General features: G+C 30.8%; 2 protein-coding genes across 2 annotated transcripts; one reads left to right on the forward strand and one right to left on the reverse strand.

Moving 5' to 3' along the window:
- Window positions 1–6: 6 nt before the first annotated feature.
- Window positions 7–726, forward strand: LOC101491053 (brassinosteroid-responsive RING protein 1). Its single transcript, XM_004503629.4, has one exon. The coding sequence runs from the start codon at window positions 55–57 to the stop codon at window positions 538–540; it is 486 nt and encodes a 161-aa protein (XP_004503686.1). The 5' UTR covers window positions 7–54; the 3' UTR covers window positions 541–726.
- Window positions 727–9,379: 8,653 nt separating this feature from the next.
- LOC101491369 (uncharacterized) lies at window positions 9,380–13,470 on the reverse strand. Its single transcript, XM_004503630.4, has 8 exons — window positions 13,039–13,470; window positions 12,937–12,958; window positions 11,937–11,993; window positions 11,768–11,849; window positions 10,340–10,435; window positions 10,100–10,224; window positions 9,990–10,008; window positions 9,380–9,902 (listed from the first exon to the last, which is right to left on the reverse strand). Exons 1-8 carry the CDS (start codon window positions 13,136–13,138, stop codon window positions 9,642–9,644), a joined length of 762 nt encoding a protein of 253 aa, XP_004503687.1. The 5' UTR covers window positions 13,139–13,470; the 3' UTR covers window positions 9,380–9,641.
- Between the last annotated feature and the right edge of the window lie 1,190 nt (window positions 13,471–14,660).

Genomic DNA, 14,660 nt, shown 5'->3' on the forward strand with positions numbered 1-14,660 from the left:
TTTCCCTCTTTCACTCTCTCTCTCTCCATTCACAAACTCAAACCACAGTTAACAATGGGTTTTCCAGTAGGATACACAGAACTTCTCTTTCCAAAACTAGTTCTTCACCTTCTCTCCGTCTTTAGTTTCATACGAAAACTCATTTGCGCCATTTTTCGCTTTCTGGGTCTCCACGATTTCCTCGAACCCGACATTACATGGCCCGATGGGTCAACCCGAATACCCGAATTCGAATCCGTTTCAGCTCTTCTTATCCGAGAAATCCTCCCCGTTGTTAAGTTCATGGAATTGGTGGACCCACCCGAAAGTTGCGCCGTGTGTCTTACCGAGTTCGAGGAAAATGATGAGATCAGACGGTTAGCGAATTGTCGACACATTTTTCATCGATGTTGTTTGGACCGTTGGATGGGGTACGATCAGAGAACGTGTCCGTTATGTAGAACGCCTTTTATACCTGATGATATGCAAAGTGCTTTTAATGAGAGACTTTGGGCTGCTTCTGGGATCCCTGAATTTCACTCTGATCTTTCTTCTTTCTAAGTTTCCTTCAAGTTAAGGACATGTTTGCCTTTCTTTTTTTTTTGTGTATTTGTACATAGATAGAACCAAGTCGTGATAAAGCTGAGGCTTTAGTTGTATATTGATTCTAGAGAGACGAATTTTGTAGATTTCGGATCTGGGTCTTCTTCTTTTGAGTTTTTAACTTGCTACTATCTTTCACTCTCACTGTCTTTCTTTTTTACCGGTAGTGTTTAACTATTTACTACTATTTCTTTTTACCAAGATATATACTATATATCAATATGAAAATTCTAATTTATAAAGAGTTTAACTGTTATCTATTTACAATCTAAGCAACAGATTAAATCCATTTATAAATCTGTCTATCTCTCAATTAAGATCACATAAAAAAATTATTTTAAAATGAATTTGATTTTAATAACTATTATTATTATTATTATTATTCAATTGTATATTTTAATTAATAAGTAATGAGCAATTTTAGTTTTTGAAATGGTAAGAATATGTTAACTTTGTCTCTCAAACTCACACGTTTAAAAAGTTTATATTTATTTTATACATTAAAAGACAAATTAGGGTTTAAGCCAAACAGGAGATGTCACTTTGTGTGGAAATTGAAATTAATCGTATTTTTTATTTTAAAAAAATATTGTTTGCAAATTGAAGTTAAGAGTTTTTAAATAAAAAAATTAAATACGTGGTAAACAATCAGTTGTGTAAGAAAGTTGGTGAAGGTTAGAAAACATAGGGTCCGTTAGTAATTGATATGAAGAGTTATGATTGATTTGATATGAAGAAAGTAATATTAAATTTGGGTGGTGTTGTATTTAATTAATTTGGAAGATTAAGGAAGTAAAGGGATTGAGTGAGACGGGGTGGAGGGCATGATGATGATGAGTGATTCGACAAATTATGAGTCATAAAAAGACGAAAGGGTCACTCAATTTATATTTATTTACGTTAACGTGAGAGAATGGGTAATTGTATGGTAGGCTCCATAGGGAATCAGATGATAAAGAGTAGTAGACTACTGACGTTGCTGCTATTGCATTTTCAACTACTCACTTCATTTTACCTTTAAATATCATTTTAATATATGTAATTATATTATTTTTTGTTTTAATTTCAGTAAGTTTTTTTATTCACTTTCTCTAAATTTTAAAATGGTGGTTTAATTAAATCATGTTAAGTCACTTAATAAATCAAATTAAAGACTAAAAACAACAGTTTATTAATTTGTTGAATTGAATCTAAACAAAAGAACTTATAAATATGTAAATTGTATTTAAACTAGTATTTTATTGTAAACTTCTCTAACAAAATTTATGTGATATTCTTACATATTTATTCTTATAATTATTAATATTATAAAAGAGAAAAAATAATTTAAATTTTTAATAATAAATTAATAAATTATTTTTGTAAATAAATTATTTATGCATATAAAATTTTGAAAATAATTTTTGTTAAAGGATAAGAAAAAGTGAAAAATATCTATAATTTAAAATAGAGAGTATAAATTAAAAAGTATTTACATTTTATGATTTTAATATATGTAAATTTAATCTTATAATTAATATCATTTTTGAAATACCCTTGAAACTAATATAATTTTTAGTGACTCTTTTATTCTTATAAAATAGATGCTTATAAATATATTATTTTATGGTATATAGCCTTGTCGCAATATGAGGATTTTTATCTTCTTTTTTTGAAAATAAATTTAAAATATTTTACCTTGAAATTTATACAATAAAATACGTTATTTTTTTAGACTTTCAAAGGATCACATTTTATGAGATTTTTTCTTCTTCTATAATATCTATTTTTAAATTTTTTCTTTTTAAATACACTATTTTGAAACTTAAATATCAAAATGCCTAACTTTTTTTTGTCTTTAAGAGGTTCAAGATGCCACCTTCTAAACATAAATTTGTTTTTTATTTTTTTATTTTTTATTATATTAATTGATAAAATAAATAATAAATAATTAAAAATATTAATTATTAAATAGTAATAATATAAAATTAATAAAAATAAAAAATATTATAGAGATTGAATAGTGTTGTCTTTAACATTTTTTAATCTTTCTTATTTCTATTTTAAATAAATAATAAATCTTCTATTTTGCAGCCAACTCTTTACTATGTAATCTATTTTGCAGCCAACATCCTCCTATTTTGCAACATATTTAATTTATTAAAATATAAATTAACATTTATACGGTTATTTATTGTAGCACATTCAAAGATTTCAGTATATACACGTTCTTTTCTTTGGTCCATGATATACTCAAATCTATTATTTTTTATTAAAAAAAAGAATATATATTTACTTACATTAGAAATAAAACAAATATTAGAAATAAAATGCACAACATAATATATACATATTATATCAGTTACTCGATCATAACCTAAAATATTAATCGAATATTACCCACAATTCTATTCAATATTTGTACTTTTTACTAATTTTATATTATTATTAATCAATAATTAATATTTTTAATTATTTATTTATTAATTTTTGTTTACATGGGACTAACTACTATTTCGTTTTTTTTTTTATTTCACATAATCGCATTTAAAAGATACAGACTAAGTAAAAATCTAAAAGGTTCATTTTGATATATATATTTTTTAGAGTGAGGTATTTAATTATTTTTTTTGGAAAAAAGATATAAAGAAAAAAAATCCCAAGTATGAAGTTATGGGAACAAATGGACGATAAATATAAGGAACTATATATTGGACGAGCTCAAGCTTCCTTCGAAGAATGGATGTAATCTGGGAAGAAACGAGTTAGGTAGATCCAAACTTAGTGGATATCTGTAAAAAAAAACTCACAATTGATAGAATAAAAATCCACATAATGGACATGGGAATGGAGATGGATAATTACCCGCAAAATTAAGCGGGAATGAGTTCGGGTACGTGTACTATTGTAACACCCCGTTTTTCAAAGCGAGGGTATATTTTTTTTTTCTAAAAGTAATTAAAAACGAACAAAGAAATAAATCAGGAAATGCTTTTGGATAAATAATTGAGTCATTATAATTTACAAGCAGCGGAAAAGTTTCTCCAATTACAAATCCAAAACATTTCTACATAAACATCAAATGGTACATGGAACCCATTCAAAGATGATATAAAACTGATAATATTTGTATAAGTACAGTTTTCCAGAACTAAAATACTCCAAACCAAAAAGAAGGACCCCTAGTCCCTATACATCATCCTAATCTGATCATCCTACCAAAAACTATACACCCTGAGTAATCTCCACGCGCCCCGTGAGATCCTCCTAACACAACCGCAGTCAAGCATTCCCATCTCCATCCCTGTCCGTAGGGTACGAACCAGTAGGGCCGTCCTGACTCTCATCTGAGGGCAAAGCCCAGATTTCCACAATAGTGTAAAGGGTCACCAACCAGAAAATAACAGATAACACATAGCAATTAAGTTTTTGAATGCTCAAAACAACTTTTTAACTAAGCATGCACCTTAACAGGATTTTCAATGTGCGAAAAGTTCATACATTACATTGCCAATGAAAATGAAGGTAAAATGCAGTTCTCGATCTCCTAATTAACACATGATAAAACAAAACATGGATAGATTCATGAGCAATTAATCATACAACTAAAAATGAGGATTTTCACTGAGCCAATCGATTGGGCAATCGATTGGGGTGAAGATTTTTAATGAAAACAGAATCCTGGGCTGAATTCAATCGATTGGTAAATCGATTGATTGGTTCCTGAGCCCCTGGTTTCGAGCCAATCGATTTCCTAATCGATTTGGTGAGGGATTCTTAATGAAAACAGAATCCTGGGCTGAATTCAATCGATTGGTAAATCGATTGATTGGTTCCTGAGCCCCTGACTTAAGGCCTAATCGATTGGGCAATCGATTTCTTAACTGATTCCTTTGAAAATTGATTTCGAAATCGATTGGCTAATCGATTTTGTGAATTGGCCAAGTCCCTGTTTACCCATCCAATCGATTGGGAAATCGATTTCCCTGATCAGTTTTCCAAAAATTCATGAATTAACCTAAGTCATTCCTAATCAAGTCCACAACCTAACACTTAGCAATTCCTACGCGATTACTACGACACACAAAGGTTCGATAACCATCATACTCACACACAATACACAACACATAGCACTTAACACCTTCATCTCAGTTATCACGATAAATCAAAATTCGAATCACTCAATCATAAACTCAAATCAAACATGACTCGCGTGCCAGGCACCCTAATGCAATGCGTATATGCCAAAATGCATGGACTCGGAATTCCAAACCAAAACCCTCCTCGAAGGGCCGTAAATCATAATTGTACCGCCTATCGCAGGCCAAAGTACCAATTACCGAGGTGCCACCTATCACGGGTCAGCACGATTTACTAAAATGCGTAAATCATAAACGTACCACCTATCACGGGTCAGTACAGTTTACCGAGGTGTCACCTATCACGGGTCAACACGATTTACTAAAAGAAAAAGCGGGAATCGTAAATGTACCACCTATCACGGGTCAGTACAGTTACCATGGTGTCACCTATCACGGGTCAACACGATTTACTAAAAGAAAAAGCGGGAATCGTAAATGTACCACCTATCACGGGTCAGTACAGTTACCATGGTGTCACCTATCACGGGTCAACACGATTTACTAAAAGAAAAAGCGGGAATCGTAAACGTACCGCCTATCACAGACCAGTACTGTTTACCTAGGTGCCACCTATCACGGGTCAGCACAATCCACCAAAAATGTAAATCGTAAATGTACCACCTATCACGGGTCAGTACAGTTACCATGGTGTCACCTATCACGGGTCAACACGATTTACTAAAAGAAAAAGCGGGAATCGTAAACGTACCGCCTATCACAGACCAGTACTGTTTACCTAGGTGCCACCTATCACGGGTCAGCACAATCCACCAAAAATGTAAATCGTAAATGTACCACCTATCACGGGTCAGTACAGTTTACCGAGGTGTCACCTATCACGGGTCAACACGATTTACTAAAATATAAATCGCAAACGTACAACCTATCACGGGTCCGTACAATTTACCAAGGTGCCACCTATCACGGGTCAGCACAATCCACCAAAAATGTAAATCGTAAATGTACCACCTATCACGGGTCAGTACAGTTTACCGAGGTGTCACCTATCACGGGTCAACACGATTTACTAAAATATAAATCGCAAACGTACAACCTATCACGGGTCCGTACAATTTACCAAGGTGCCACCTATCACGGGTCAGCACAATCCACCAAAAATGTAAATCGTAAATGTACCACCTATCACGGGTCAGTACAGTTTACCGAGGTGTCACCTATCACGGGTCAACACGATTTACTAAAATATAAATCGCAAACGTACAACCTATCACGGGTCCGTACAGTTTACCAAGGTGCCACCTATCACGGGTCAGCACGATTTACTAAAATGCGTAAATCATAAACGTACCACCTATCACGGGTCAGTACAGTTTACCAAGGTGTCACCTATCACGGGTCGACACAATTTACCAAATGAAATGCATGAGCATACACCCGCGAGAAATTCTGGTAAAATCTCCGCTCGCAACGCCGCTTCCAAATTAGTGCACTAGCACCGTAGCACGGAGGTGAGCAACTTTCCCTTCTATCTCTTCGAGGAATGAGGTTTGGATCTAGGAGAAACGGAGGGGTTTGTGTTTAGATCTCAAAAACCGAAGAAAAGAAAGCAACGAAAATGAAAAATGGGAGGAGGAGGGATTTTGGTTTCTCGCGTGAGGTTCAGAGGAAGGAGATGGAAATTTGGAAATTTCCTTCCTTTCTTTTTCTTTCCTTTGTTTTTCCTTTCTTCCTTTTTCCTTCCTTCCTTTATATACTATTTTCTTTTCCTTTTCCTTCCTTCTAGTTTTCCTTTCTTTTTCCCTCCAAACAAACATATATAAATATAATAAATATAACTTAACAAATATCTCAAAATCTAGATATTTATTAAATTACCTTTTCACCCGAAACGCCTTAAATTAACCGTAAAGTATTTACCGCAGTTAAATTCAATTTATTTATCGACGAGAAATTCTAATTGGCATCGAAATATCTTTTTGATTATAAAACTCCAAAATATTATTAACTTTGGCTTAAAAGCCCCCGAGCCAAAATCCAAAATATACCAAAAATACATAAAAGGTACTTTAAAATTATGGGTCTTACAACTATAGTATCCTCGCTCCGCACTTGTACTTATATAAATATATTATTTATTTATTTATTTATTTATTATATTAGTATTTAGTTTAATTGATTTTTTTCTTTTATGTTTTAACATCTATTAATATCTTTAAACCACTACAATATTTATAATCGAAAGATAATCGTTTGTAAACTTTTTAAGAATTTGATTATGATAAATAGGTAAATAATTGAGACGTTATAACTAAAAGTTATGTCCTATTAATCGTGACTTTATAATTATATTTGCAACTTCCTATCAATTGTTTTTACAATTCTCGAATAATATTATCGTAGGACTTGAAACTTTATAAAGTATTATTATGGATATTTGAATGTGTATTATAACGAGTGTGCATTTGAAATGTTTTGAGTTAGAAAATATTTTGATTTATAATATTCTATGATTTATTTTAAGATATTTGGATAATTTTTAAATTTAATCACAACAATATCATTTATTTATCAATTTATTTTAGTTAAAATGTGGGTAATGGGTATGGGTACGAACACTTAGATACCTAGAGGGTAAGGGTACCTGTATTAAAGTTGATAGCAAAGAGGATAAAAGCACGGGTATGAGTATTTTTTTAAACTGCGGGTATGGAGACGGATATTATAGTACCATATCCAAACTCTGTCCATTGTCATCCCTAGAGCTAAGTATCCTATCTTGAGTTCAAACAATTCTACTTGAGTTCTTTTTCATAAAATTAACCCAGAATTAATACTTGATAACTGTTAAGTTAATTAACTGTTTGGTAAAATTACTATATGAATTAGTTTAAAGATGAATTTCTTAATTAGAAATACATTTTATCAATTAATATTAAAAAAAATTAAAGGTAAAATATATCACAAGATCTTTTTTAAGTTATATGAAAATTACAAGTTAGTCTTTATTTTGTTGTTGTAACAAGTCAATTTTTTAACTTTCTTTTAATGTCAACTTCATCATTTATGTTTGTAAATATTTATAATGATTGTCGTAATTTCAATAGAGCAAAATTGAAACTCAAAACTCTCATAGTTTTAAAAAAAATCGTGTAATTCTTAAGAAAATTTTGATTGCAATAATTTTATGAACATAAACTTTCAATAATTTTTTAAAAAAATAATTAAACAAGAGAGAATTCAAGTGAGATGTATATTAAAATCCTTAAAATTAAATACGAAATACTCTTAATATAGATTGTTAAAATTTATTAAATTGTTATTTATATAATCAATAACAAAACTAATAGTAAGTTTTTTAAAATCTTTAACTAAAAATTATTGAAATGAGGTTAAAACTAAAAACATTTCAACACTACAACATTTACCAACGTAAATAACTAATTTGTTAAAAAAAAAAGTTAAAAAAGTAATATGATATTTTCATGTAATTTAAAAGATTATATGATGTATTTTGTCTATTTTAAAAGTAAAAATTTTAAAAATTATTTTTATTATTTTAAAATTTATCAATCTAATATTTTTTTATTTTTTTTTATCTATTTTGATTTAGAATAAATAAATGAATTACTTACTTTAAAACATAAATTATTTTAAAATTTAAAGTATTTATACTAATTTAAAATTATAATAAATAAATTATTTGTTAATAAGATATTTTATTTATTTTAAGTTATAATAAATAATTATTTTAAATATTTACTTTCAATTATTATTTAGTAAAATTATTTTATATTTTAAATTATATAAATTATTTATTGAAGTTATTTCATTTTTAATTTTCAATTATAATAAACAAATTATCAATGATAGAAAAAAAATTTCGTTATAATAATAAAAACAAAATTGTAATAAAAATGATAAGTTATAGGTTATAAGCAAACTATAAAGCATAAGGTCGTTTCTCCCTACCGAAAAGAACTTGAACCTCCGACCCTGCCAGGTGTGTAAAAATTAAACAATTCAGTTGGTGAGGTAAGACTCTTGGTCTTTGGAATGCTATATGTTGGCCAAAGGAACTTAATAGTACAAATGTTATCATTGACTTAGATTCTAAAATTGTGGTAGTCTAATTTGGGGCCATCATGCAAACTAATTGAAGGAATGTTGATTCCTTTTTTCAATCTGTTTCAGTTGATTTTGATAAAAGGAAAACAAATATGGTTCATCCCGCTTTAAGATGAACATGCATAATGCAACCTCATGTTTTCCTTTTCATTGTATGTCACACTGCATCTCCCACTTTATTGTTTTCCTTTTCGTTGTATGCCACACTGCATCTCCAACTTTATTGAAGTTAAGATAAAATCATTTCGTTGGAGTAAAAATACGTATTGATTTTTTCATTAAAACACACCCCACCCTTTGTTCTTTTACTAAGACAGAATACTTAGCCATTATTTTATTGTATATATTCTGGAGCCACCGTTTTCCTTTTTGGTTAGGGACAATTCCAATAACAGCAGTTAACTAAAATTGACCACACTTTTAGTTAATTGTTTCTTCTTGAGATTGTCCCTTAAACATGATATTAATAGCAGATTATTTAGCTAAGTTTAATCTATTTATGAACACCAGATACAGATGTTTGAGATTTTTTATGCACCATTGGTTATCACATTGAATCATGGATTTTGATATATTTGGAACATAAAACAGAACAAAACGAGATTATATAAACACCAATATACAAATTAAAGTTGAAGTATAAGAATGGACAAACCGATAGGAATTTTAATCTCATGTCAGAAATCAAAACTTAGGGGAGGGGGATGCAAAATAATCAATCAATCTAGCCAGTGCATTTTCACCGCACAAGTATAACTGCTTGATATAGCAGTGAATATACGAACTTGAAGAAAATACTGATTACTGAAACAATCAATAGGGAACTACACCAACACAAGGCTTCTAAATTTATCACCTAGAATAGCCAGTAGGGGGATATCCTTGTGGAGGATAAGCAGTAGGGGGGTAACCAGTAGCAGGATAGCCCTGTGCAGGTGGTGGTGGGGCAGGTGGATAACCATAAGGTTGTCCATATGCTTGTTGTGGTGCATACCCAACCGAAGGAGGAACTTGCTGATCAATGCGTGACATCTGCTGAGGAGGGGGCACAGCCATCACTGGTTGAGGTCCAAACTTCCCGTCACGCTTGTCCATTTCAACCTTATGCTGAGTCTGTAAATAAATTTTATTGCAGTAGTCAGAATCATGTAAACAATGTAATGATTAACCAACTGCGGATAATGAGTAACATATACTTACCTGCATGCATGCACACACCCTACAAATAAAATGAAACATAAGTTTAGTATAAAATCTTTCACTATTAAGTGCACAATCAATGACAGGATTTGACAGAGTGGAATCCTTACGTGCAGTAAACAAAGTCAGCCAAACAAGATAGCAACTGAGAAGCCTCTGAAATTTCATCACTTCCCACAATCATGGCAACAATAGAGAATATGCATGCAACTTGTTGAAGGCAAAACATGAAACCCTAGACAAAAGAATTGAATATGATTTAACAGAACATCAATAAAAAAATATATTTTAATGTGTAATAGTTTGTGATGTGTGTGAAAGAAAGAGATAGGGGTGGAGAGAGAGAGTACAATGATGCAATTATCACACTGCGTAGTTTGAATGTTAAATTCATCTTGCAACAGAAATCGAGTTGAGGCCACAGAATTTCCAAAGCAGAGGACAACCTGAAACAAAAATGCATAATAATAAAGTTGACAATGAAATAACCACAGAAAACAAAAGTGAAACAAAAAACCAGCTTCAAGGAATCCCGTGTGATCTTTATTTAATGGAAAAAAATTGTTATAATTATAGTTCGAATGCTCTTTTACAACTACTATAATTAGAAACTGATAACAGTTCAATAGAATATTTTTAATCAGTATATGGACCTACAAATTTACTCAGTCTAAAATACTGAACTACCTTGTTTGCATCTAGAGCTGCATCTAAAAATCTGGCTAGTGCCTACTGTCAGTCTGTCGCCCCACCCCAGGGAGAGATCAAAATATTTTGCTTTTATGACAAAAAAAATTAGTCCAGTCACTGTTCGTCCCTTTACATCGGTGATCCATGTCATAAAGATTCAACTAAGTTTTACATTGGTTGTTGAGACCTACTACCCTCTTTGTTATTTTTACAAAACAATGGAGAAATAGAGGGAGATTAAATCATTGGGAATCAAGCGGGTGGGTCAAATGGAGGAGAGTCTTGGATATATTATGAAATATAGTGAAATATAAATGAATTGCTCAAACTAAAGGAATAGTTTTATCATACATTTGTAAGACCAGTGAAGTTGTATGGGACGAAGTGTTGGAAGGTAAAATGTCAACACGAGACTCAACACAGCGTAGCATATATGAGAATGTTGCACTTGAAATATTAGATGAGATAAAACTAGGAACGATAGCATTAGAAACAAAGCCACGGTAGCACCTTTTGTTGAAAATATTATCCACTTAGGTGGTTTGGCCATGTGAGGAAGTGACTTGAAGATTTCATAGCCAGGAGAGTAGTCCAATTACTAGAGGCCAAGGAAGACAAACAAAAACTATAGAAGAAACTATCAAGAAGAGTTAGATGTCATTTGATTCATGTAGCTGACCTCACTTAGTTGAATAAGGCTTGGATGTTATTATATTTCCCTTCACCTTTTTACAAAATCAACCACTATTTAACTTATTTATACAACAATAATAACAGAACTAACGAGCTTAATCTTGTATATAAGATACAATTTACTATACTAACCATAATATCCAATACATGCATTTTCTTTCTCTAAAAATTCCTATTGTGGTCATATTTTATTTATTCAAGTATTATTTCACCACTATATGTTAGAGCTAAAATCATGCAATGTCTAAGGCCTCATACTATCATAGCTCCACCGTGATACCAAACATAGGCTTAAAGAGCCAGGGGGGTGGTCTACATCGAAAAACACCTTATAACGACAAGTACAAATATCAGGTCTATAAAAAATGAAAGAAAACAAGTAAAAGTTTCTATACCTCAGTGCAAAGGCAAAATTCAGGACATTTACTTTCTCCACACCTCCCACTGCAGGGCATGTAACCAGCACAACATGTGTATCTGGAAAAAAAAGGCAAATATATATAACACAAACAGACTGTGCGAGTCATTTTGGAAGTTTGGAAAAGCAAAAATTGTATCAATTACCTTGACATATCACCATAAAGGGCTCGTTTGCGAAGCAAGTATGATACACATGGCGCGCTATAATGAAACAATTAGAATATTATATATTACTACTTGGAAAATAAGTAATAGATTACATGAATGCATTGATTGAAGGCCAAGTAAAATTGCAATCCAACTGAAAGTGCATTGGAGCTATAAAATTCCAATGCATGAGTTGGGACGTTTAATTGAGAAGGACCCAAATGATAGGGAAAAAGCTGAGACAGGTTATATTGCAAGCTTATCAGTGATGAACTCTTTAAACAAAGAGGTACTACTTGCCTACTTGGAAATAGAAACTAGCTCAAAGCACAAAATATACAGCACACTGACACAGTGTGCTCTCTAATCAAGTCTGAGCGTACATCTAATCTAAAGGAACATGTTTTCTTAATAACCTTAACTACAGTATAATCAGGTTTTAACGTACATCTAATCTCAAGAGCATGTTTTCTTAATAACCTTAATTACCGCATGCATGAGAAAGCTTATATGATCACGGTGTCCACACAAGACATAATTATGATAAAAACCCATTTGAAAAACTTGAGAGAAGCCAAGTAAACTTCATTGAGCAAAGTAACATACCTACCACCCTCTTTTATTCGGCTTAATCAACGGGTTGTTAACATAGACAGACACAACATATCATCAAAAAGATAGACTGATAGTTCAGAAGACTCGATCAATATACGTATAAACCTAATGATAACTCTAATGAATTCAAACAGAGTACAGAGAGAATCAACTAAACAAATAGTATCTCAAGTTATATGAAAAGTCAATGCAAGTCAACGTATATCCAAGATCTAAAATCCAGAAACTACAATTTAAACAGCAGAAAATAAAAAATAAAAATAAATCCATTTCTAAACCAATTAAAAAATTCCAGAGTGAAAATAAATTATAATCAGATCTAGAACAACATTCTATGAAAAATTCGTTCTACTGAAGTGGCAGAAATTCGAAGATGACATACCACCACAACGCGAAGCAGCAATCTGCATAGAATTCAGAGACGACATTAAAAAATGAAAGAGAAATGGGAAATAGAAGAAAGTGAGAGTGAGAGTGTGGTTACATGGAGTATCAGCCTGAATGGTTCTCATGAGATCGGTGTGCCAGAGATTCCGGTAATTCTGCCGGAGTTGCATTTTTTCGAGGTTCTGCTGATTCGTCATCGCAACGAGTTAATCTTCTTCGTGAGCGGAGAATTCAGAGCACCAAGAAGAACCTTAGATCCGAGAATTTGAAAGAAAACGCGGAAACGAAATATTGATATAGAAAAATAAAAATAAAAATAAAAATAAAAATAAAATAGATGGTTCTTTGAATCGAAGGAAAGGATAAGGGTATTATTATTCTAGAAGTAGAAGATGCGTCGAAAGGGAGTGGAAGCTGAAGAAGGTAAAGTCTTTATTGGACGGCTCTTCGACTTTTTCTTTCTGTCTGGCTGGCTCAACAGTTCACACCATAACTCACCTGTAAGCTTATACTTCTTCCCTCGTTTGACATTTTTATTTTTATTTACAAATTTCTAAATATACATTTATCACCGATTTTGAAAATATATATCTAATCAATAAATTATTTTTAAATTTAATATTATTCCGTCTTTCATCTTTGATATTTTTTAAATTTTATTTTTATTTCAAATTTCAAAATATATCTTGTAAATGATTTTTATGTTTACTTGGTACTTAAATTGAAAATATAAGAGTGCTTTAATTACAATAAGTGTACTACTGTTGCAATAAGCACAACCGTGCATAGACAACATGAGAGAAGTTGGAAGATAAAAAATTGTGAATTAAAATAATCAAATAAGTTATTGGAAGTTTGTAAAAAATTGTGAACAAAATATAATAAACAAAGGCAAATTGGTCTATATTTATTTATATTAATTACTTTTTAATTCGGGTGTCTAAGTCCAAAAAGACCAACGATTAAGAATAAAAGAGTAATTTAGTAAGAGTCTTTATTAAATTATACTTATTAATTAAATTATCAATTATTTTTAATATATAAATAGTGTAAAAAGACTTTTATAATTATTTACATTCAAAATACCACGTTTGTAATAATTAAAGTTTTAAATTTTTTTAAAATTAATCTATAATGAACTATAATTTATTTTAAAATTTGTAATAATGCTTATTTAATAAATCCTAAGTTTTAGATTTTCTTTCTTTTAAAAAGGTTGAGATCTATTTATAATGTGGTTAAGAATTTTAAATATACGTCAATCGTATTAATTATCTCTCCAAGAGATGAATGAGAAGATTTTTGAACAAATGAATGATATAGTTAGAGTTTGACATTTTGTTTAAACTACCGGTTTACCTCTATTTTTAAATATGTTACTTTTAAAACGTTTTATTGTCAATAGGGATGAAACTAGATTATCTCATCTTATAGTCCAATTTATTTATAATCTGACCTGTTTAATAAAAAGATTAGATTTAAATTATTTTTAAAGTTTATTTATTTAAATAAGTCAGATTTAAACTTATAAAAAATCATATTTGACATTTCAAACCGGTCTATATATATTTTATTATTTATTAATAATATTATTTCATATTTTAAAGCATATAAATTAAGTTATCAATCAATAGTCGTTTTATATTCAAGAGTCTTATTCTCCTCGTTTTTTTCTTTTCCCTTTCTTATTAGGTTATGTCTTTCCATATTCTTGCTTTC

Source organism: Cicer arietinum, chromosome 6 (genome assembly GCF_000331145.2).
Source record: "Cicer arietinum cultivar CDC Frontier isolate Library 1 chromosome 6, Cicar.CDCFrontier_v2.0, whole genome shotgun sequence".
NCBI classification, from domain to species: Eukaryota; Viridiplantae; Streptophyta; class Magnoliopsida; order Fabales; family Fabaceae; genus Cicer; species Cicer arietinum.